This window comes from Pectinophora gossypiella, chromosome 4 (assembly GCF_024362695.1).
Source record: "Pectinophora gossypiella chromosome 4, ilPecGoss1.1, whole genome shotgun sequence".
NCBI classification, from domain to species: domain Eukaryota; kingdom Metazoa; phylum Arthropoda; class Insecta; order Lepidoptera; family Gelechiidae; genus Pectinophora; species Pectinophora gossypiella.
The window spans coordinates 3,335,211-3,359,932 of NC_065407.1; the positions used below are offsets into that span (position 1 = coordinate 3,335,211).

At 38.8% G+C, this 24,722-nt stretch overlaps 2 protein-coding genes across 2 annotated transcripts in view; one reads left to right on the top strand and one right to left on the bottom strand.

Moving 5' to 3' along the window:
- LOC126366416 (uncharacterized) overlaps positions 1–20,273 on the bottom strand; it is a 32,939-nt gene extending 12,666 nt beyond the window's left edge. The window contains exons 1-3 of the mRNA XM_050009525.1: positions 19,943–20,273; positions 12,461–12,611; positions 11,937–12,042 (exon numbers count right to left, since the gene is read on the bottom strand). Of these exons, the coding sequence (XP_049865482.1) occupies positions 11,937–12,042; positions 12,461–12,611; positions 19,943–20,169 (484 nt within the window). The 5' untranslated portion in view covers positions 20,170–20,273. The remainder of the gene's footprint in view (positions 1–11,936; positions 12,043–12,460; positions 12,612–19,942) is intronic.
- On the top strand, positions 1–24,034 carry LOC126366417 (uncharacterized). The gene is made up of 4 exons (XM_050009526.1): positions 1–29; positions 21,321–21,485; positions 21,896–22,034; positions 23,597–24,034. The coding sequence occupies exons 2-4, from the start codon at positions 21,346–21,348 to the stop codon at positions 24,032–24,034; spliced, it is 717 nt and encodes a 238-aa protein (XP_049865483.1). The 5' UTR covers positions 1–29; positions 21,321–21,345.
- The last annotated feature ends 688 nt before the right edge of the window (positions 24,035–24,722 follow it).

Sequence of the window (24,722 nt, forward strand, 5' to 3'; positions counted from 1 at the left end):
TAAAAATTGGAGTGAATAGCATTGGATGGGTAAGTGCCATATTTTCTTCGTGGTTCCTCCATATAGCCAAGTCACGAAGGGAATCGTGCAAGTCATTACGAGTAGTAGGTATAGTTGTTGGTATCCATATACTTAATAGTAATAGTATGCCGTCAAAAGTCAGCTGGTTTTTCAAGTACTTAATGAGGGACTTTCCAGGCTCATTAATTTAGAAAAAAATTCTTACACTTCGCGTATTATTCCTTATTCTATGCACTTAGTAACACCTCCATGGTCCAGTGGTTCGAGCGTTGGGCTCACGATCCAGAGATCCCGGGTTCAAATCCCGTGAGGTCTTATCACAAAAGTCACTTTGTGATCCCTAGTTTGTAAGACTTTACAATGTGGACGCCTTATAGATGTTGTCTTAAAATGAGATATTAGTTTCCCAGGGCGTGGAAATAGGCACCGAACTCAGAGAATAGGGGGAGAATAAGATTAAAATGTTGGGCGCCGTATAGAAGATCCCCTCCTATTACAAACAAAGCCAAGGTATTGGAAATAATAAAGATTTCACTTTTAACAAAGGTATAATTGATTCAACAATTTCACAATAAAACAATATGAAGTCAGTCGGTTACAAACCATCCTAATGTAAATTAAGAAATAAATCTATTACTATAACATGGTATCTTAACTTAGTATTATACCTAAACAACTAGGTTTTATCCCTCTGAGGATAAGTAAAGTGTCAGGACGGCAGGTCCTGACATAAGGCATGGAGTATGTATTGAGGATAAATACTCCATGTATTAGTTGAATAACGCATTGAGAGAATGGCACTATCCATAATAAGTTAAATTAATCATGAAGAAGAGATATCTAGATGTTATCCAGAGATTTTAACACCAAACTGGAATTATGTACATTCATGACCGCAGCAGGAACTGACCCTGACGGTAAAAGTAGATAATGAACACAAATGGTAGTCATGGCTGGGGAGCTAGACCCTGAAGGAAGACCTTGAAGTTGATTTTTGAAGTTAGTCTTTACAGTTGATCATTCTAGTAGAACTTTAACACTGGACTCGGCCGGTGGACTTTGACCCCTGTAACAAAATGACATGTTACAGCTCTGTCAACCCCGTTACGACGCGGAATTAAAGGTAAAAACACTCACCACATCACGTGGGACGATATTATAACAGCATTCCCCCTAGTCGATGGACTAAACCATTGTTTTTATACTGAAAGAAAGAACGTGAGGTTAGGTCATTGTCATGAACATATGTAGCTCATAATTGCCAACGTTCCACGATAATAACCATCTAAACACTCACCAGAAGACTTCACCATCCTTCCATCATAATATATGTGGCTTATACACCACTTTAAAGAAATAATCGCGACGGGACTAAATTGCCATCGTCATCGCGTAAACGAAATGTCAAACGAACATAACTTTTTCCCGGCGCGTAGGCACACACCTGTATGCCATACAGCCAAGTGGGAAGTGTAAAAAAAAACGTGTTACAGTTCCGTTTTAGTTGAGGAAGAAAAATTTTATTTAAAAATTTAAAATTTTTAAATAAAATTTTTCGCTACACTCTAGTAACGAAAGAGAAATAACAAGCGACTCCTGATGAGTTAACTTGTTATGAACGTACATTTACCTTACAAAGGTAAAAGAATGGAAAGAAACAAACATGATCACCATGTATCAATCTTGAAAACACATCTCATGTAGCCCAAGGGAAAAAGGATGAGTACATTACGCACTAGCCTCGTGCTTACCTGAGTTAAAATTTGGGATTCTCCCAAGAAAACACATTGCACATAGGCAACATATGTTTGAATCAAATCAAAGAAACACCCTGGTGGTGTCAGACGACAACTCAAAGAATTAAATCTAACACTGCTTAACCTTAAATGAACATACAAATATCTTGAACATAGTCAAGTTAAAGGAAGACCTACCTAACTTTTAAATTTAAAATAACAGACTAAACCTTATGCATACGTTTTACTTAGTCATGGCCATGACACTAAACTTATTCCAAGTAAAAACTATTTAAGTACTTAAAAAAAACTTAATCTATTTTCTTTTTTACATATAAGAGTGAATATCCTTGGCGTCATTTGGGTGACAATCAAACACACACCAAATGCATAAACAAGGCCTACGGATATTACTCGAACGAGGGAAACCTCATCAAATGGATCATCTTCCTATAGGGATGACCACTTAACAGGTAATGTCCTTGAACACAACTTTGAAAGTGAGAGAAGACCTAAACTTCCTCACTAGGACCTCGAACAACAAGATCTTTAATGTGGAAGGAACCCAAAGGTTTACCTTCTAAGGTTTTCAATGAATAAACTACATTACCTAGCTTTTTATGCACTACACATTTTTCAAACTTAGGGGCTAGTTTAGCAGAAAAGTGCTTGGGAGCGCTGGACAAAGGAAAACATCTTTTATAAATAATTTGACCTTCCCGCAATTCCAAAGGACGCTTCCTAAGATTATAATATTTTACATTGTGTTGATATGCCTTTTTAAGGTGACATTCAACTTTCTTGAAGACTTCAGCCATACGCGGCAACCGAGAAGCAAAAGTTTGGGTATCTACTACTATGGTAGACCCATCACAAGGTGAAGAATCTTGTGTATAAGTAGCACCATCGATGACCATCTCTCTACCATGATTTAGATAAAAAGCAGTATATTTTGTACTTTCGTGGACCGAAGTATTGAGCGCACACTGGATTTCCTGAATGTTCTGATCCCATTTACGATGATCAGAACGCACGAGGGAAGCAATGGCACGAACAATATCACGATTCACGCGTTCAGTTTGATTACACTGGGGATGGTATCGAGGATTATAGAATATATGAGGTACTCCGAATGAAGTTAAAGAATCTCTAAATTCTTTAGAAGTGAATTGAGGACCGTTGTCGGTATACAGGATACGACATACGCCATGGACTAGAAAAACATGTTTCTCAAGACATTTCACAATGGCCTTAGAAGTTGCACTACGCAAAGGGAATAAAAGGACATACTTACTGAAATAATCAGAGACCACGAATAAGTATTGATTGCGAGAATAAGAAGAAGGGAAAGGACCTAATATATCGCATGATATAGCCTCCCAAGGTTTAGTAACTTGACGGGGGTTACCCATCAGACCAGGCCTAGCAGTATTGACCGGCTTGTATGAACGACATACCTCACAATTGTCAACATATGATTTTACATCTTTAAATAAAGAAGGCCAGAAATAAATGGAAGAAATTTTCTTGTGGGTCTTAGCCACACCGAAATGACCGGAAGAAGGCTCATCATGATATTTTCGAAGAACTTCTACATATTTTTCACGGGGAACAACGATTTTCCAATCGTGTTGAGAAATAAGATGATATTTATTTTTAGATAAACGACATAGTTTACCATTTACTACCGAGAAATTAGGATAACGACGAGGATTTTTAGTACAACCGTTAAAGACTTCAATATACCAAGGATCAGAAATAGTGTAGGGATCGATCTCAATTGAGCCAATCTTGATTCTAGACAAAGTATCAGGTATCACATGTTCTTTACCTTTCCTGTGAATTATATCAAAATCGAACTGACTCAAACGACATGCCCATCTATTTAGACGACCACTCGGATTACTAAGATTCTGAAACCACTGCAACGAGGCATGATCGGTTATAATATAACATTTGCTACCCTCAACATAAGGACGGTATAACTCCAGAGAATAAATCACAGCTAACAGTTCTCTTTCTGTCGCTGAGTAATTGATTTCTTGGGCGTTTAATGTTCTGCTACTATAAGCGATAGGGTGATCAATACCATCGACCCTTTGAGTTAAAACAGCACCAATAGCAAACGAGGAAGCATCCGTATGGATGTAAAATGGCTGAGAGAAATCAGGACATTGTAGAATAGGTGACGAGATAAGAGCAGATTTAAGTTGGGTGAAAGCTTCTTCAGCTTCCGGAGACCATGTAAAAGGTACCTTCTTACTAGTAAGTCGAGACAAAGGTCTAGCAACATGAGAGAAATTTTGGATAAAACGACGGTACCAACCCGCCATTCCCAAGAAACGTTTAACTGACTTCGCGTCAGTTGGCGTTGGAAAATTTGCAATAACATCTACTTTAGAAGGATCGGTCCTAAGACCATATCGATCAACTACGAAACCGAGATATTTAAGTTCAGATCGACAGAAAAATGACTTTTTCACGTTAATAGTGAGATTAGCGAATCTTAGTTTTTCATAAACCGCCTTTAGAATTTTCACGTGTTCTTCAAAAGAACTGGTACAGATAATGATGTCGTCAATGAAACAAAACACTTTGTTATCAAATTGAGAGGAGAAAAGATTATCCATTAGCCTTTGCATAGTAGCGGAGGCTCCTACAAGACCAAAACACATGACCTTGTAATGAAATAGCCCACGGCCAGGAACCGTGAAAGCTGTTTTCTCTTTCGAAGAAGTAGAGAGAGGAATCTGATGATACGCAGCACTCAAGTCAAGAGAAGTTAAGTATTTAGCATCGCGAAGATTGTCCATGATATAATTAATATATGGCAGTGGATAGGCATCAGGTTTTGACACTGAATTTAACCTTCTACTATCTAAACACAGACGAATATCACCATTGGCTTTAGGTACCATGGTTACTGGAGAATTCCAAGGAGAGAAAGATGGTTCAACAATATCATGTTGGAGCATTCGGTTTAACTCACCGTCTAGAAGTTTAAGTTTTTCAGGACTAATACGATAATATTTTTGTTTTATGGGTTTCGCATCGCCTGTTTCTATAACATGTTCTATTAAATGAGTACGACCAAGGCCGACTAACTCTGAATCAATATTTGAGAAAAGTTGTTTAACGTTAACAATTTCTTGTTTTTGAAAATCAGAAAGAGAATCTAAATTGCGCAAGCCATTTTCTTTGACACTTGCTACATTGTATAAATCGACAGGCTCTATTGCAGGTAGACACGCCAGAACTTCTGGGGCTAAGTTAAATGATTTCCAGAAATTAATTCCGAAATGTAATGGAAGTTTGATTTCGGGTTGAATGTAAAATTGAATGAGCTTAACCTCATTGTTATATTCAATAGGAATATCCATGTAAAATTTGCAAATGTATTCGTGACCACTCGCCACTTTCAAAAATACAGGGGACTTTAAATTACACAATGGGATACCAAGATTTTTAAAGAATTTATGAGCATTGTTTCCTAAAATAGAACAAGCGGCTCCACAGTCGAGTAAACCAGAAATTTTAATACCATAGACTTTAACAGTTAAATAAGGGCGAAAGTCTTTAGAATTAGGATTAAATATCGCCTCCCTGCAGGATTCAGATCCCAGAGAGACTAAGCAATCTAGTTTTTTGAATTAGAATGAGGATTACAATTTGGGCAAAGAGGAGTCTTTACCCCCTTCTTACCACACTTAAAACAAACTACTTCCTTAGATGCATTACACCGATTTGTGGAATGATTCGTTCCACCACAGCGAAAGCAAATCGAAGAACGATTAACAGAAGCGACAGGAATGTTTTTAGAAAAATCCCTAGAGGATTTAGGTTTGCATTTAAAGTTGAAATCCGGAGCTACGGAATTTTTAGAGAAATTTGGTTCTATAAAGTTGTCAATCCTATGTTTTGACAATTCCAAACGTTTACCTATCTGTTGTAATTGTTGGATGGTAGTGACATCAATCATCCGAATTTCCCTACTATATTCCGGACGAATATTCCGCAAGATGATGTCGAGTTTATCGCTCTCAGAAAGATCTTTACTCAAACGAGACATCATACCTAGTATGATAGACAAATATATGACAATGGATTCATCCTTCGCTTGTGTTCGCGAACGAATCTCTTCAAGAAGACGAAAGTCGTAGTCAGGTAAATCAAAATCTGATTTCAAAGCAGAAACCAGTTCACTATAGTTAGAAAAACGACATTTGTTGGCGCGATACCAGCATAAAGCGGGACCATCCACCAAGTCAGTAAAACCAGTGTAGATATCATCAACACGAATGTTCCGTGCCGAACACAGCTCCTCCAAGCGAGCCAGGAAAGCGCGAACACAGGAATCACCCTTAAATTTCAAATTCAACGAGTTGAGGTTATATTTCTTTTCATGAGAAATAATAGTTTTATATTTGTTAATACACGACGGACGGTTTAATTCATGCTCGGAATCTGAAGATGAATCGGAAGTGGTATCATTATTGGCCAATGATAACAATAAAGAAGTTTTCAATTTTTCAAGGTCATCGGCCGGACGTTCTATGCGAGACAACCGCAAAAGCAAATACTGAGCACGGCCAAGAATACGCTGATGGGCCGAAGGAGATTTGTCAGGACTCGATAAACAAGAGATGATTTCATTTATTTTTGATGTTAAAGTTTTATGTTCATCATCAAGATCACACTCAAAACCCTCAGATGGTACAACTATACTGCCGCGACGGGCTTGTTTACAAGTTTGTCGAAATAATTTTCGTAATTGCTCAACAGTATTATCCCGGTCAACCTTTACATTCCGAATAGAAAGTTCATGAATAAGTTCATCTTTCAACAAGAAGTTAATATTAGCATTGAATTCCGCCATTCTGAGTAAACAAAGTAAGAACAGTATACCAGATAAGTGAAGAAGAAATATGGTTATGACACAAATGTATGTGAATACAGTTATAGTACTCTAAGTACTAACAAAATGTAATGAAGAAAAAAAATTATAAGTAACACCCCTATAGGGTACTTATCTTCATGCTACTATGGTCCTATGTATCAAATTTATGAATACTATGTTCCTATGTAACCACTAACAAATAAAATAAGTTAGAAACCCACAGATTATTACTATGTCTATGTGAGAACTTCTATGTGCTCTGAGTCACTATGTTTATAATCATATAAATTACTAGAAAAAGGAATTGTGTCACTATAGTCCTATGTGATATTAAAAGTATATGACTATGGCCCTATGTAAACTAACTCAGCTTAAAATAAGAAAAAGAAATCTGAGAGATACTATGGTCCTGTCAATAAAATTATCACTATGTCCCTATGCAACAACAACTGGAGATATGCTAAATTTCAAGTTTAAACCATACCTACTTATAGATAGAAAAGTAAAGTCATAAATGTGTAACTATTAAAAGAAAACACACCCTATTTGCTATAAAGTTACACCATGTGCTTATAACTAGGTTATGTTACAAAGAACAAAGAAAGTGAAATACCTACTAATTTCCAACCTTGCTTTTCTGAGCCAAACGTTGGGCGCTTACTGTAATACATTACAATGTGGACGCCTTATAGATGTTGTCTTAAAATGAGATATTAGTTTCCCAGGGCGTGGAAATAGGCACCGAACTCAGAGAATAGGGGGAGAATAAGATTAAAATGTTGGGCGCCGTATAGAAGATCCCCTCCTATTACAAACAAAGCCAAGGTATTGGAAATAATAAAGATTTCACTTTTAACAAAGGTATAATTGATTCAACAATTTCACAATAAAACAATATGAAGTCAGTCGGTTACAAACCATCCTAATGTAAATTAAGAAATAAATCTATTACTATAACATGGTATCTTAACTTAGTATTATACCTAAACAACTAGGTTTTATCCCTCTGAGGATAAGTAAAGTGTCAGGACGGCAGGTCCTGACATAAGGCATGGAGTATGTATTGAGGATAAATACTCCATGTATTAGTTGAATAACGCATTGAGAGAATGGCACTATCCATAATAAGTTAAATTAATCATGAAGAAGAGATATCTAGATGTTATCCAGAGATTTTAACACCAAACTGGAATTATGTACATTCATGACCGCAGCAGGAACTGACCCTGACGGTAAAAGTAGATAATGAACACAAATGGTAGTCATGGCTGGGGAGCTAGACCCTGAAGGAAGACCTTGAAGTTGATTTTTGAAGTTAGTCTTTACAGTTGATCATTCTAGTAGAACTTTAACACTGGACTCGGCCGGTGGACTTTGACCCCTGTAACAAAATGACATGTTACAGCTCTGTCAACCCCGTTACGACGCGGAATTAAAGGTAAAAACACTCACCACATCACGTGGGACGATATTATAACAGCATTCCCCCTAGTCGATGGACTAAACCATTGTTTTTATACTGAAAGAAAGAACGTGAGGTTAGGTCATTGTCATGAACATATGTAGCTCATAATTGCCAACGTTCCACGATAATAACCATCTAAACACTCACCAGAAGACTTCACCATCCTTCCATCATAATATATGTGGCTTATACACCACTTTAAAGAAATAATCGCGACGGGACTAAATTGCCATCGTCATCGCGTAAACGAAATGTCAAACGAACATAACTTTTTCCCGGCGCGTAGGCACACACCTGTATGCCATACAGCCAAGTGGGAAGTGTAAAAAAAAACGTGTTACAAGTTTGGTTAGAACATTACAGGCTGATCACCTGATTGTTAAGATGATCCGTGCTTCGGAAGGCACGTTAAGCTGTTGGTCCCGGTTACTACTTACTGATGTAAGTAAGTTTTCGTTACATGAGCCATATCAGGGGTCTTTGGCGGCTCAATAGTAACCCTGACATGGTTGATGAGGTTGGTAATCCACCTCACAACCCACACGATAGAAGAAGTAACACCTCAAAATGTAGTAAATAGCAGTAAGATAGTAAGAGGACGGACGATATCCTTAGATACATAGGTACCTACTTACATACGTTTAGGAATGGTTGAATGTTATAACGTCATTTCATGCCACTGGAATGTAATATTTTCTTTTCATTTACAAATAACATGAAATCATGAAATATATCAATATGTGGTAATATTCGGTTTACGTGATCATCCGTCGAATGTTTTTCATGACGATAAATAAAACGACCTCGACCTTCGACATTTTTGTACAACACGATATCTCGTACTAATGGCATGACCTATCGATTCTCTTATTGAAAAACTCAAACCGATTCAAACTACTTCTCTATTGGCAAAGTGAATGCAAAGTGAATAGTTATGAAACCGTCTGATCGTTTAGGTATCATGTATTTAACTGGATTAGGGTGTTTTAGCTCCCCGATACCGACCCCGCCGGCGTGGTCGACGATTTCCCTCATTCAGCGCTTATCGCTATCGGCCCACTAGGGTCGATTAATCCTTTCAAATATTCTTCCTCTCAGACGACGCCCTGAGCCGAGGTCCGCGCCCTCAGGCCTGGGCACCCTAAGGCCTGTTGTCTTAAACGTTGTACCGGGTGAGAGCCTTCAGCGCTCCCCATTTGTCCGGCCAAGTAGCAATTAAGCCATCTGCGGCAAATCTACAATAAGTCACGTAAAAAAAAGGTGTTTTAGCACTAGTCCGATTATTATCCGATCCGAATCCGTCAATCCATTCAATGATGGAGTCGTATTGGCTATAGAACTATTTGTATGGTAACCTTTTTTTGACGTGACTGTTATCACCGATGAACTAAATACTCCTTTGGCCAAAGCTATGGTCCAGTCCTTTGAAAAAGTGGCGGACTTTTTTAAGAAGAACCAAGAAAAGAGGACCTTGTTTTTTACAGAAGCGACTACCTGTCTGACCTTCCGGCCCGCGAAGGCAAAACAAGCCCAATACAGGTTAGGTCACATACCTCCGAAAATGCATTTTTTTTTTTCGGGAATATGGGTTTCTTCACGATGTATTCCTTCACCGCTGAATACGTGATAGTTATTTATGATCCAAACATGAATTCGAAAACAAATTCGACAATCATTGGTTTAGGCCTGTGCTAGATTCGAACCTGCGACGTCAAAACGAGAGGCAAACCGTTCTACCAACTGGGCTACCACGGCTCCACAAACAAAACCTCAATCTCAAATTCAAATTCTTTATTGTATTTATAACATTCACCCTAGATGTAAGAACATATTCACCTTTGAAAAGTTATGAAGTATCTCGAATCGACACTACACTTTAGTTTAGGTACGTAATTATGTGCTTAGACTTTAGAGCACAGTTCTTTTTGTTTTACTGTTTTTTGATTCCCCAACCGGCTGCAGCTGAAAATCAGCGTCATAGTCTTGCTACAGCTAGGCCGTGACATTTGCTGAGCTGAAGCCGTTTCGGCACTATGTATAATTATTATTATTTTTTTGTTAATTAGTGTTAATTATGCCGAATAAATATTTTCTTTCTTTCTTTTCTTTCTAAAAGGTATCGTAACTTGACCACATCTTATGTGCTCACCAAAAAATTTATAGGCCTAGACAAGTTTATAAGTGTATAATATCCGGGATGCAAACCATTAAAGATGCTTAGATAAAAGGTTAAAAAAATTCAACAATAATTAGTAGGTAAGGAAAAACCACAAAAAGCTTCTACTAACGCTTTTTCGCTCAAACTGTCAGGCAGGCAGTGAAAAACCTTGTATATTTGTATTTATTTTCGACTACACGTAGTTACTAAGTTAGGTCTTGGCTTGGCAATCATGATTTAAGCTTAACATATTTCCTAAGCGAGTATTTACGGCGATAACCGCGATGATAAAAGTTAAATAGCACGTAACAGCCTGTAAACTAGTTTCGAAGTATTCAAAGCGAAGGTTGGCATCCACTGTTTATCTGCTATATTATTATAGCTAAGGTCGAGCAAGAGCCACGAGGAAGACAAATTACAGGCACACTTTGTATTGGAATTTAGAACTTTACGATGGACGTCATTGGCCCCGATTCCTGCAGACACCTCCTAATTTTATTTTAAGTTATACCCGTCATTTTCTTATCCGCCGAAAAGGAAAGGGACCGATGTTCGTCAACAAGTTAATTTTAAAACGAATGAATAACCCGGGCGAATAAAATAGGCATCTCGCTGGTATGCAATACGTTTGACATGTATTCCATAAATTTTATGCCTGTCGATTACCCGTCCCTTTCTTTTTCAGCGGATAAGAAAATGACAGGTATAACTGAAAATAAAATTAGATGGCGTCTGCAGGAATTAGCACCATTATCTCCCTAGCGTTATCCCGTTTTCACGTCCGCTCATCTAACAAAAGATTTGACAGGTCCATCAGTTTTTTTTACAGCGACTGCCTGTCTGATCTTCCCGTGAAGGGAAAGCCAGCCCAATGCAAGTTAAGTCTCATACCTCCGATACGCATTTCTAGAGAATTCAATTGTACCGTCAAACCAGTTACTTTTGTACTAAACGTCAAAACACGAAATTACTATGGAATTTGTATGAAAAATCAACCTGTGACGTCATGGAAAAAACGTGACAAAAATTCATAAATAAGTTAAACGTTTTTTGGCACCTTTAGATCTGTCTTTATTTAGTAATGATAATTTCATAATTTATCTTTGACACAGGAAACTACCCAATTCATCTGCGGCAAATCCTTAGGTAATACACGTAGTTACTTAAAAAAAACATCGCGAGACATAGACTAGTGTTATATCGCGTAGCTCCTCGTCTTCGATGGAGGGTAGGCCAAAAATCGGCATAGCGTGAGGTAATTTACAGCACTGAACGCGCCTACGGCGCGGCGTACCTTCGTGACACTTACCAACTTTCCCTTTTTCAACACTCGTATTTATGGGGGTTTATGGGTTTGATCCTGACCCGATTTGGTGCTGGGAATCATCTATCACGCATACCATTAAGTGGAGGAAAAACCAGGAAATGTGTAAAGTTTTCTTGTGATTAAATAAATCATCCTGTGATATCTTACGGAAGAGTGTAGATTATGTGTGTTTAGGGAAGGATATCTTATGTATGAATTGTATGATACATCCATCGCCAGATGAACTAAGTACCCATGCCTCACCGAGCTTTCTGTTAAACTAACATGGTATGTGGTGAGCCGTATCATCGTCTATAATGGTTGTTGTTTTAAAATACGGCAATGTAACTTACATCGGAATACATCATAAATGATTGAGTAGACAGATCTCATCTCTTGTTCGTCGCGGAAATCCACGGACATGGGTGGCTTGAAGAGGAGTCGAGCAGCCTTCAACACCTGCAACACGAGATACTGTGAGTACGTCAAGTGACTACTCTCGGACAATCAGGTCATCAGCCTGCAATATCCCGAGATTTTATGCTAAATAAATTCAAAAAAATACTCGATACAAACGCTTCTTGAATAACGTGGGAGAATTTTTCTTTTCTTTTTTTATGTATATTGGGAGATTTGCATATAGGGAGAATTATTTTCAGTAATGTGATACCAAAACAAATTTTGAATTCATTTAATTTGAAGTAAATCGATAACTATGTTCCTAATTCTGTTCAAACTAGCGTGGTGGGTTGACGGGTAATCGTGAATTACCCATTCACCCACCAGTGGGAAAGTCCAGTGGGTGGAAGGGTCGGGAGGGGTAATATCCTAACCAAACTAGGGACCATAAAGTGATATTTATGTGAGTAATCTTCACCTGCATTATGTCCCATTCTGGGCCAGGCGAGGTCCTAACGGCGACGGGCGGTGGTGCGTTGGGGTTCTTAGTGGGCACCACCAGGTTCCACGGGGCCCACTCCTCCACCGGCTCCTCCACTGGCCGCTCCACATTGCTTGTTTCTTCCACTCTGCTTGGAAAAGGAAAAGGAGCTGTTTTGTAGTCGTGTCTTACAATAATGAGATATTAAATTATCTTGAGGAGCTCGGTGGCGCAGCGGTAAACGCGCTCGGTCTGCGATTGTTGAAGTTAAGCAACTTTCGCAAAGGCCGGTCATAGGATGGGTGACCACAAAAATAAAAAGTTTTCATCTCGAGCTCCTCCGTGCTTCGGAAGGCACGTTAAGCCGTTGGTCCCGGCTGCATTAGCAGTCGTTAATAACCACCAATCCGCACTGGGCCCGCGTGGTGGTTTAAGGCCCGATCTCCCTATCCATCCATAGGGAAGGCCCGTGCCCCAGCAGTGGGGACGTTAATGGGCTGATGATGATGAAATTATCTTAAGTAAAGTTTTCACTAACGCATTATTCGCATTTTTTTTAGCACGAATTATAGACGACGGAAAGCTCGGTGAGGTATGGGTACTTTAGTTCATCTTGCGATAGATACACTTCTGTAGAGGTAGTATAAACGTGAGCTTATATATATTTGTAAGTACATATGTATTAAGTATGTATTTAATTCTTCTATCGTGTGGGTTGTGAGGTTAATTACCAACCTCATTAACCCTGGTGTCGGGGTTACTATTGAGCCGCCAAAGGCCCCTCACTTGGCCCATGTAACGACTACTTACTTACATCAGTAACCGGGACCAACGGCTTAACGTGCTTTCCGATGCCCGGATCATCTTACTTTTTGGACAATCATCATGTATTTAATTAAAACTCAACATAAAACTTAAAACTAACTTTTTTGTCTTGACTTATTTTAACTTGGTCGGAAATGTTCAAGCTAATTGTCGGCTACGCGGTAGATTTGTCACAAGAAAGGGATAGATATACTTGTTGTTTCTCTTTTTACACACTCCGAACACTTCATACAATCAACCTCGTTTTCACAGACACCACACATTGACGTTATCGTACACGCGCATCTGTGTGTGTGACATCTGACGCCATGCGTTCCAAGTCTAAACTATGTTCGAGTGGGAGTGAGGTAAACTTAACTCAGACGCTGGCGGGGAGCGGAGAGTTGCCGTTCTATACGTCCTTATATTCTATGCTACCTATTAGGTATTTCTTATACATCTTGTCATCATCATTGCCCACAGCATCTATAGTAGACTAGCTTTTGCCCACGACTTCGTCCACGTGGCGTGCGTGTTATAAAAAAGAGATCTTTGTGTGTGTGGAAGTGCATGTCAAATTTCAAGCGTCTAACTTAAGTGGTTTAGATTTTTCATACAAAAGGATTTTCCCGCTAATTCTCGTTCCCGTGGGAATTTCGGAAATTCCTTTCTTAGTGCAGCTCTACGGTACCTAAGCTACGTCCCTTCCAAATTTCAAGTGCCTACGTTTAGCCGTTTAGGCTGTGCGTTGATATGTCAGTCAGTGAGTCAGTCAGTTTCTCCTTTATTTAGATGATTGTTGCAGCACTTGTGAGTCTGCAGGTTCCCGCAGCGCCGCCGATGACTATAGATAGAGCCCTATAGCAGCGTGGCATTTCTTGCCACACCGATCGCAGTATAGGCTTATTCGTACTAAGCCCTCCGAAACACCTTGATAACACAAAGTAAAAGTAGTTATACCCGCATTATGAAATTTAAATCGATAGTTAAATAGATACCTATAACTTTTAAGTGGCCTTCAAGTTCATTCTGCTTTTGGCAATAATCCCAGGGCAAGTCATTTTGGATAGGTATTATTGAATTAAATAAAGCGATTCCCGACCTATTTGTTGTTGGATAATCTACAAAATATTGTTTATTGTTTCATGCCGTAGAGCTATAAAAAATAATGAATTCTTAGTAAGATTTATGTGGCTAGACCTTAAAAGATTAGTTTTCTGCTAAAGAAAAGAAACAAATCAAAGCAAAGCAAGATTGAAGGAAATGGAATTCTTTAGTCTCTGCTTTCCCGATGGGAAATAGGCGTGAGTTTATGAACCAACTGTGTTAGTGAAAACTACACTTACAACATAATCTCACGACTATATCCCAATCGGGGTAGTTAGAGGTACATTCATCGCAAGATAAACTAAGTACCCACACCTCATCAAGCTTTATGTTAGACCAACGTGATAAGTGGTGAGCCGTATCGCCGTCTATAATGGTCGAACAAACTGTGTTAGTGAAAACTGGAATACATAAGAATAAAAACAGCCTAGGTATATACGTCCCACTGCTAAATCAACCGGTATATGGCATCAGGCATGGGTATGGGTCATCTTCTTGTCTCGTGTGGGTAGTGAGTTGGATAAGCAACCTTAACAACCCTGGTGTTTGGTGTGTGGATTATTATTGAGCCGCCAAAGGCCCCTGACATAGCATATTACACTCAATAAGTAAACCAACTTACTCCATTGACATATTCGCAGCTTGCTGTTTTTCCCGTTTTGCTGGGAAGAAAACTATCCGTTATAATTATTTGCAAGTGATAATTATATGGTTATTCTGCCATGATCCGTGGTTGCCTAGATAAGGTGATTGGTTTCATTTTGGGGAAATTCCCCATCGTTAAGGTGATTTTTCACAACTTTTGTTAAATTTCACAACAGGTGCTAGAACGAAAGACAAACAACATGTACACAATAGGACTTCTGATTTTTAAATGGCCTAGAAATTTGCTTTGATGAACTTTTTTTGGTTTCAAATAATTATTATATTTATAAAATCAGAATGACAGATTTCAACTGTTTGGTGGACGTTGACAAGGGTTGTGTTTTCATAAATCTTTTTGGTAAACTTATCTGGCCAGTATTGTGATTACGACGGGGATATACGGGCTATATACCCAAAAACAAAGATAAAAAGATGCGTATGTCCTACGAATATCTCTTATAGGAGCATTCCACGCTGTTGTGCGGGACATTCGTACGTTGTTTTCTGTGTTTGGTATACATTAAAACATTTACTTCGGAGCCCATCTGGTTTGTACATCGCGTTTCGTAACAATATAACTTTGAACAATAATATTTGTTATGGTTCATTTAATTATGCTTAATCAAAAAGTACTTATAAAAGTTTCACGTCGCCTGTTGTGCGGGACAGTGAAACAACCAAGCTTTCGATTTCTCTCAATTCTAATTTCTAAGACGAAACTGTACAGCGCCATCTACAGTTTTTTTTTGGGAACGTACCCTGGAATTCCCTCATTATTTTGGCGAAAATATGTATATACATACATATATAAACTTACGCCCGTAATCCATACTGCGGTGGGTAGAGCCACAAGTAATCAAAGAAAATTTGCAGCAGCTGTTGATATGAAGTCCTAAGATGGATATGATGAACCTAATGATGAACAAGGGACCAGCCTATGGCCCATAACAATTGTCATCATACTATGCACACAATCCTTCTGTCGGATTTTACAACATGCCAGGGGTAACTAAACTTAGACTTTTACCTATCAGTTCCTAAATTAACTAGGCTGTTAGCCACATGGCTAAAAGTAATATAGATTTTCGTGTCCAGTCCTGATAATAACCCTGTTCGGAAACGATTCGAGTTTGTATCAATTTAGGTGCCTAATTGATATCACATGGTTTCCAAAATTTGTGCCCGGTTAAAGGCAGTAAAGCCCCCTATTACATAGACTTGAAACAAAGCTGGCGAGGAGTGGGTATTTTTTATTTTTATTTATTTATTAGGTACTATTATAGGCCTTAAATAACACTGGTTATAAATGCAATGTCCTGCAACATGGCATAAGCAATTTGACTGCAGGAACAGAGTCTCACTGAGACATGGTTAAATTACAAAAAATAAGAAATAGGTAAGTACCTGCTAAATTAAATCTAATAAATATTTTTTTAACTTATTTTTAAGAGTGTATAGGCTATAATACCTACTGAATGAGGTATCTACATTTTCTGAATTTCCTTATTGTACCTACGTACATTCGTCCTTGGTAATACAGGCAACGTGTTTTACCCAGGTTTCGCGGTGTATGCCGTCAAACGAAGCAGTGTTCGTGCAATTTCGTACAAAACACGGAAACGTGTCGGTTTGATGCAATCATCCCTCGCCAGCCAGTAATCATATTGAGATGTTACATGCAATGCTGCCCCACTGAGCTAGTTAGCTGGTATCATTATGTCGTACATACATCATATCCTATGAAAATGAAATACCAGTATTTTCTCAGATTGCCTGGGTTCTGCCCTTACTCTCATGATCTAAGAAGTGATTTACACTCTAGCACACCCCGGTCATTTCATACAAACGACCTCGTTTTACAAAGACACCACACATTGACGTTTTCGTACACGCGCATCTGTGTGTGTGACATCTGACGTTATACGATTCAAATTTCAAGTCTTAACCTTGTGCGAGAGGGGGTGAGGTAAACCTAGCTCAGACGCTGGTGAGAAGCGGAGAGTTGCCGTTCTATACGTAGTCATCATCATCAGCCCATTAACGTCCCCACTGTTGGGGCACGGGCCTTCCCTATGGATGGATAGGGAGATCGGGCCCTAAACCATCACGCGGGCCCAGTGCAGATTGATGGTTATTAACGACTGCTAATGCAGCTGGGACCAACGGCTTAACGTGCCTTCCGAAGCACGGAGGAGCTCGAGATGAAAACTTTTTTTTTGAGGTCACCCATCCTATGACCGGCCTTTGCGAAAGTTGCTTTACTTCAACAATCGCAGACCGAGCGCGTTAACCGCTGCGCCACCGAGCTCCTCCGTATACGTAGTATTATTCCTTATTCAATGACTCTAGTTAGTAAACTAGAGTACTAGGCAATATGCGAAAACACTCAAAATGGAATCACGAGAAGACCAAAGAAGACTCGACTCCAAAGTCTCCACAGACGAAGGGTAGCTAGTCTATCGGTCTTTTATAAGATACACTTCGGTGAATGTGCGCGGGAACTTCACGAGTTAATTCCACCTACTCCCTTCCATCTACGGACAACTAGGCGTCGAGGGGTATTTCATCCTTAAGTTGTGGATATACAACCAATACGCACCAATTCACAATTTGTTTTTTCTGTGCACACGGATAGTATCTCTTGTGTACATTGTATTATTGTTTATTCTATGATACAGTGTAGATATTGTACCAATCTAAAGAACTCATTTGACATGTGTCGACAATTCCGATTCTCGAAGCATACGACAATAATGTCGTAATGCGAATGTTGAGGGCACATACGAATTTGAATACATGAGCACACGAACTTTGGTTATTTTATTTTGTTACTCATAAGTGATTTGGGATGTTTTCCCTTCAGATAGGAAAGTTAAAAGTCGCTTTTGTAATAGCTGGACCTGAGGTGTTAGCCAAGTTGCAAACAATTACGAAAAACGAAGTGACAGTGACAAACTTCAGGTTAGGTACCTAAGTATGTTTTTGCAATTACTGACAAACTTATTTGCAGTTAGTAAAACAATTCGCAACCTATGTCGACGTATACAAAACACTTGACCGGCTTTATCTGTGTTTGCTTGCTTAGAGGTGGACAGTCATGAGCAATATTATGTACTCACATTAGGACTCTGTCGTACTAACATATTTGACATGTAGTGAGACTTACAGTTCAATTTGTCAATTTCATTTATAATGTAGAAGAATTCAACATAATTATATGATAAGAGTGTACATAGACAATTTGTCAAAAAAGTTAATGTGAAATGGTACCAAAGTGTATACGTAATAATGCTCGTGACCATACAATGGAGCAAATGGAGCGACTTAGTAGTAGACTTCACAAAATGAAGATTAAAAAAAAATAATGGTACAAAGATTTGTAGATATTGATACAAAAAGGAAATGAGTTGATTGAGTGATTAATAGGTCGGGAACCTGTTAAATTTTTCTTCCAAATTTCGATCAATAGATACCTATATCCACATCCAAAGTTATTGCTGACTCATCAATGATGAGTCACGGGTGTGCCCTTGTCTAGGTTAAAACACACAAGTACGTCGAAAGGGTAATTAAAGGCATGAGGGTGTCTAGGTATATTCGAATAAGGTCATGGTCGACATACACTCGCGTAGAATAAAGAATAATACTAAGTATGTAAGTACCTACGCGTACTGCCATTTGTAAAGCAAAGTGTTAAACTATTGAATATGTCTTCTTCTTTGCGAGTCGATGGCGATCGATATTAAATTTTTGCTGACCAGTAATTGGCCACGCTTACGGCATTGTCGTGAAGGTCTTAAATAGTGCAGGTGTTAGGGCATTTAGGACAGCATAAAAGGTGAGCCATAGTTTGTGGTGATACTCCACACTCGCACTCATCACAACCATCAACCAGGTATCCCCACCTGCAGAGATTATCCTTGCAGCGGCCAACCTGTGTCCGGAGCCTATTTAAGGACTTCCATGTCGACCACGCTAGATTGCTTCCATTGATTGCATTGTTTGCTTGCTTTTTTGATTGCTTTCGTGAATTGCACACAAACACACACACGACAAACGTTGTTACACTGCAAATGTTGTGTGCACCTAAGTATAATTGGCTTATGTAACATAGTCTAATTCCTGATGGTAAGTTTTATTTTACTTAATGTTTTATTATTTAAGCTATTGGTGTACCTTTTTATAAGTAAATAAATTGGGAATGTTACCTTTTTCTATTAACTAAAGAAGCCTATTACCTAGCCATTTGTTGCGTCTAGTTATTGTATGTTACTCCTCGATTCTACTTCATAAAAACTGCATAGTTTGCTAAATATAGAAATATGGTCCCTTCGTGTTTTCCCCCGAAATGTGTGTAGTAGATAATCTAAAGTAAGGAGAGGTGTATATATGTTGTACTATACAGGTTGTTAGAGACACTGTAACGAATACTGAAAGAAAGAAGAAAGAAATATATATTCGGCATGACATAACTTACTTAGAGGTAATTACGTAAATGACTTAATAATTAACTTAATAATGCCGAAACGGCTTTAGCTCAGCAAATGTCACAGCCTAGCAGTAGCTGGATTATACCGCTGATTTTCAGCTGCAGCCGGTTGGGGAATCAAAAGACAGTGAAAAAAAAAACGACTGAGGGGGATGATTCAGCTCATGACTCTGAGTTAATATCAAGTACCGATGTACACACCTACCTACATTTTTGAAATAAATCATTTATTTATTTTTTTTAAGTGGAATTTTCAATTAATTATCAATTAAAATATGAATTTAAACTCATTAAAGTCAAATTCAGTGTTTTAGAGACCGAGCCGGGATTCGAACCCGTGAGACTGCGATATTATGTATTTAATAATAGGCTATGCCCAATAGTGGGAAGATGTAAGCTGATTGATATGATATAGAGATACTTGCTCGTCCGACTCCAACGCCTTCTGCATGGCGACAAGATTGAAGTAATTATGCAGTCTGAACTCCTTGTCGCTCGGCAGCACCAGCTTCTCAGCCTCGCTGGTGTCTCCCTCGATCCTCGCCGCGTCATCTTGACTGAGGATCTCTGCCAACAACTTCGGGTACACTTGGAACAGATTCCCTTCTCCAAACTCACTGATTGCCACCCACAGTGCATTTGGGTCGTACGGCTCTGGCATTTTTCCATTATATTTTATTTTTTATTTCACTTTGTTATAATAAGTGCACTTGGGAACATTTTAGACGAGTGATGGCGGGGGTTGCGAGTAAGTTGCGTCGACGAATGCCGCTCGCTTACTGAACTCGAAAAGGAGTTGTTAACAACTTGTTGCTTGACACGTCCCTATTATGTGGTCTTTTCTTTACGACCTAAGTTCTTTCAGCAGAAAGAGTAGATTGTATAGTTATTTTCTCTTTGAAAACGTAGTTCAGGAGTTTAGAGGGTACATTTGTAGCGATAAATAAAGGTGTGTGCCCAGAAGTGGGATGTTGTTCACCTATCTTTTTAGCAGTGGTTCCGTAATGTCAAAGACTGACATTACGAACACTAGTAGACAGGATTAGATTAGGAACTTTAAATCTGATACACCTGTATAGCATACACACACACTCCTCGCCAGCATGTTTAAGTCCCATGTAATGTGGGGCGACCTTATCGCCATTATTATTTAGCATAGAGCAACACGGGACTTCGGCGGACCGGTTATTACGTAGTATGTATGCTATATGTATGTATGTACGTGGGTACAAGGTCCGCGGAGGTCCGTGTTGCTCCATGGTATGTAGATACAATACATTGTTTTAAGTTTACGCGGTTATTATCATAATTAAAACACATAATAACGGGTTCTTACCGCGTTTAAAGCAGGGATATGAGACTCCCGATATTTCGACACTATTGCAAGTGCCATGATCACGGGATGACTGATGAGATTGGAGTAGAGTGGATTGGTGTATGTAGTGTGATGAGTTACATTGTCGAAATATCGGGAGTCTCGTATCCCTGCTTTAAACGCGGTAAGAACCCGTTATTATGGGTTTTAATTATGTAGATACAATGTCCGCGGAGGTCCGTGTTGCTCTATGCCGTAGGTAGGTATATATACGTATATTTTTTAAGGTAGGTATAATAAGTATTAAAAACATCATAAGAAAGGTTTAATTACTATTTAACACAATGCATTTGAAATAAAAGAAAAAATGCTGTCAGTAAAACGCCGAAAAACTTTGACAGACAGGTACCTGTCAAACAGTTCCGGAAAATGTAAAATCTGGGTAATAAATTTTATTTTTTTCCACTTGAAATCAATAGGCAAACTTTTAAAAACAGAAGCAGTATGGACAAACAATAAAGCATGCCAGGCAGCAACCCGGAGAGACCTATGACTAGAGAGGAAAGCTACGTGGAGAGGCGTCAGTTATTCAAAAATATCTGGGAGGCAGCCATGCACATTGACGAAAAAGACGACATTATGAGCAAACCTAAAGTTATTAAGTATGGCACTTTTTTCTTGCTAACTATTTTTTTTTTTGGTGTAGAGTGGCTAGGCCTAGGTTTAATAGATGGATAAAACGCGTATTTCGAAATGCTACTTCAAGACGAAGACGAAATCCATAAACTTTAATACGTCCCAGACGATGACGACCTACCGTCGGGTAGAATTTCTAGAAGATGCTTTAAAATGTGCTAGAAACCCTCATTCTATCAGCCTCGCGTGATGTTTTTGGATAGTTAAGTTTTAACTATAAGTAGGGTATTTTAACTACGGAGTCGATTTTAAAGTTTTAAGTAGGTACCTTTTTAATGTTTTTTAATATATGCGTAGTTTTAAAAAGGTTCTCTTTTTCTACTTTAGGTATGATTTTAGAAAAGAAAGATATTATATTCCAGTTTTTTACTTTCAGAACGCTGAGAATGGATGAAATTGACAAGTGTCCTATTGGCAAAACAAAGAAACAGCGTATTAAGAATCTTAGGCATGTTTGTAACAGGATTTTGGACTTCTGCGATCGTCAAGACGCTGATGATCAGCTGTATTCAAAGGTTTGAAAACAAAGCTACGAGGGGAGGTCAAAAAGTTCGCGGAATGAGGGGGAAGGGGGTCGAAATTAAACACGAAACTATTTTTCCTTTTCAATATATTCTCCCTTAACCTTAACACATTTTCCGGATCTATCAAATAATTTGTTTATTCCATCATAAAAAAAAAGATTTCTCTTTGCTGTCAAAATAGGCCGAAATTGCAGACTTGACTTCTTCATCATCGCCAAATTTTCGTCCACGCAGTTCCTTTTTCATTTTTGGGAACAAATAATAATCGCTGGGGGCCAAGTCTGGACTGTAAGGCGGGTGGTTTAATTTTTCGAACCCGCATCGGTGAATGGCAGCCGTCGCAACATGGCACGTGTGGACGGGTGCGTTGTCGTGCAAAAGGAGCACACCTCTTGACAGCTTTCTTCTTCTTTTTTCCTTGATAGCCTCTTTCAATCTATCCAGTAAAGAAGCGTAGTAATGTCCCGTTATAGTCACACCACGATCTTTATAATCAATCAGCAAAATACCTTCTGTATCCCAAAAAATAGTGGCCATGATCTTTCCGGCCGATTGTGACACCTTAAACTTCTTTGGAGGAGGTGTGCCTTTTTTATGCCACTGCATCGACTCTTGCTTCGACTCAGGTTCATAGTGGTGAACCCAGGTTTCATCTCCAGTAACAATCCGGGCCATAACTTCTTCCTTATTCTCTCCACAGAGCTCTAAAAATTGGCGAGAACACTCGACACGCTCGCTTTTTTGAAGTGGCGTGAGCATTCTTGGAACCCATCTTGCGCTGACCTTAGTCATCCCAAGATGTTGATGTAGGATATTTAAAATACTTGTTTCGGATACACCGACCATTGCTGCAAGCTGCTTCTTCTTCAAGCGGGTATCTTCTAATACAAGTTTCTCTACTTTTTCGATGATTTCCGGTGTGGTGGCCTCAATGGGCCGTCCGGAGCGGGGGTCATCTTCAATCGACTCTCTTCCTTGCTTGAAAAGACTATGCCACTTGTAAACCATGGTTTTACCAGGGGCAGAGTCCGCGTAAAGTGTTAACAGCTCTTGAAAAATCGTCTGAGCGGATTTTCCTTGCTTGGTGAGGAACTTAATGACGGCGCGGTGTTCAATTTTCTCCATATTCGCTGAGTTCTTCCCGATTCACTTGTTTGCTGGTCGATAGTTCAAACGTTAATGACCCGATTTGCTTCAAACTTGGTACATATACTGTTAATGAGGTGTGCAACTAGCGGCTACCTGTACAAGCAAACCAACCCCCTCCAACCCCTCCATTCCGCGAACTTTTTGACCTCCCCTCGTATTAGGTACTTTATTCGGCGATTCAAAGTAGGTACCTATAATTAGACACTTTTGTACAAAGTTTGAATGAAACACTATATCAAATGTTGACTTTGGACGAAATTAGACACATCCACACTTTTTAGTTCGCTTTTCATTTTTTTTATTAATCAACATGAAGGTGCCTACGAAAATCTCGTTAGCAATTTTACGTAAAATTGTCTTGCATGCATTCTTTATCAGGCACCACGTTGGCTTGTTTGTTGCAGGTGGCATCGTCAGAAGGCAAACCTCGACACGAAACAGACAACATCACTAAACCGAAAAAGAAATTACGCTTGAAAAAGAAAGTAAGGAAAGCAAAAAGCATGTTCGTACCACTTAATAAAATAACAGTGGCGAGGGTATCTGTTTCGGAGAGAAAACAAAATGTATTAACAGACGAAAATGGTATCTTGTCCGGAACTTCCTCGTTAGAGAAAACAAAAATATCTCCTACAGCATCGGCCATACTTAGGAAAAAGTCCGTAAAAAACGTAGGAAAACACAGCAGAGAAAAAAAGACCGTGAAAAGAACTAAAACAGACGACATCCCAAGAGAAGCTACTACGCCTACAACCAAACGCAAAACCATAAAAAAGAAGCGCGGCAAAAAGAAAAAAGGGACCGGGCCCAAGACAGGATCTCCGCACGTTATTAGTGTGTAAAATCATTTTTTTTAACATTTCAATAAAATATGTTTTCCCTTTTTTAGTTGTTAATTTTTATTTTCAAACCCAGGGACCTTATGTCTGTCCGAGAGCTGTATGTTCAGCCGTGGCTATTCAAATCGCGAAAATCTGTAATTTATGTAATATTTAATAATAAAAAGAACAAAGCAACGTTATAAAAAACACCTGAAAAGTGTGAGTTAATCGCGTCGCGTATTGCGTTAATTATCACCTTTCCGTTAATATTTGTCCTTTTGGTGCAAAGACTAATTGTTTTGGTGGAATTGGTGGATAGGTACATTTCTTTTTATTTTTTCCAAAGATTTTTTCCCACATGAAGATCAGTAGCAAAGAGAATAGTGCCAAGAAGATCTAAAAATTGGCCACAATTAAAAAAATAAAGTAATTTACTTATAAAGTGATTTAAAGGCAAATACATTAAATTATTTTGATCAATATTGGCCAGTTTTACAAAAAATAGTTATCGCTAAAATCGATTTAGGTATTTTGTTGTACATTTTTACCGGTTTTTAACACTACGTTTCCAACAGCACTAGTATAATTATACGAATAAATTAAGTAGAGCGCTCAACGTTGACATTTGTTCTCTTGTCCTTGTCTTGCCTGTGTATTAACGGGCAAGTGTCTGCATCTGCCACATTGGCATAATTATCACTGTCACCTT